This window comes from Entamoeba dispar, genomic scaffold (genome assembly GCF_000209125.1).
Source record: "Entamoeba dispar SAW760 scf_1105229462985 genomic scaffold, whole genome shotgun sequence".
In the NCBI taxonomy this organism is placed as follows: Eukaryota; Evosea; order Mastigamoebida; family Endamoebidae; genus Entamoeba; species Entamoeba dispar.
The window spans coordinates 1-1,146 of record NW_001855466.1 but is presented as its reverse complement, the minus strand read 5'-3'; the positions used below and the strand labels follow the sequence as shown (position 1 = coordinate 1,146).

The window sequence follows — 1,146 nt, the reverse complement described above, 5'->3', positions numbered from 1 at the left end:
AGAGGATTCATTTTCAAACTGTAAATTCTTAACAAAAATTGCTATTTCCACTTCAGTTACATCCATTGGTAATTCTGCATTTTATTCATGTACGTCATTATCATCTATTGACATTAGCAACAACATCATTTCTATTGGTGACTATGCATTTGAATCCTGTACATCTTTAACAAAAGTTAATATTGGAAATAGTGTTTCAACAATTGGTGAATATGCTTTTTATAATTGTGTGTCATTAACATCAATAGATGTGGACACATCAAATCCATCATATTCATCTCTTGATGGAGTATTATACAATAAAGACAAGACATTATTAATTCAATATCCAATTGGAAATTCAAGAACATCATATTCTATCCCTCCTTCTGTTACAGTAATTGGTGAAAGTGCATTTTCGCATTGTACATCATTAACGTCAATAAACATTCCAGATTCTGTTACTGAAATTGATGATTTTGCATTTTCACATTGTACGTCATTAACAACAATAAGTATTCCTAATTCTGTAGAAAATATTGGGGATAATACATTTTATTCATGCACATCATTAACATCAATTAATATTCCTAGTTCTGTTATATTCATTGGTAAAGCAGCATTTTCTCATTGTACATCATTAACATCAATCGAGATTCCTGGTTCTGTAGCGAAAATTAGTGATAATACATTTTATTCATGCACATCATTAACATCAATTAATATGAGTGATAATATTACATCTATTGGGAATTCTGCATTTTATAATTGTTCATCATTAACATCAATTACTATCTCCGACTTTGTCACATATATTGGAGAAAAAGCATTTGGTGGTTGTCAATCGTTATCATCAATTGTTATAGGCAATTCTGTTGCATCTATTAGTGAGTATATGTTTTACGATTGTACGTCATTAACAGCAATAAGTATTCCTAATTCTGTTACATATATAGGTGAAGGTGCATTTTCACATTGTATATCATTAACTTCGATAAACATTCCAGATTCTGTTATTGAAATTGATGATTTTGCATTTGAATCATGCATAACATTAACATGTGTATCATATAAAGGAACAAAAGAAATAACAAATATAGGGAAAGAATATTTGGATTTTCAAGTATAGATTCAATACATGTACCAGACATTATGAAAAGACACATT

The 1,146-nt window shown here is 29.0% G+C and overlaps 1 protein-coding gene across 1 annotated transcript; it reads left to right on the top strand.

Moving 5' to 3' along the window:
* On the top strand, positions 1 to 1,108 carry EDI_288280 (uncharacterized protein; the record flags this gene model as incomplete). The annotated part of the gene is made up of 1 exon (XM_001740508.1): positions 1 to 1,108. A coding segment is annotated over one exon (1,108 nt), but the record flags the coding sequence as incomplete, so codon positions are not given.
* Positions 1,109 to 1,146: the final 38 nt, after the last annotated feature.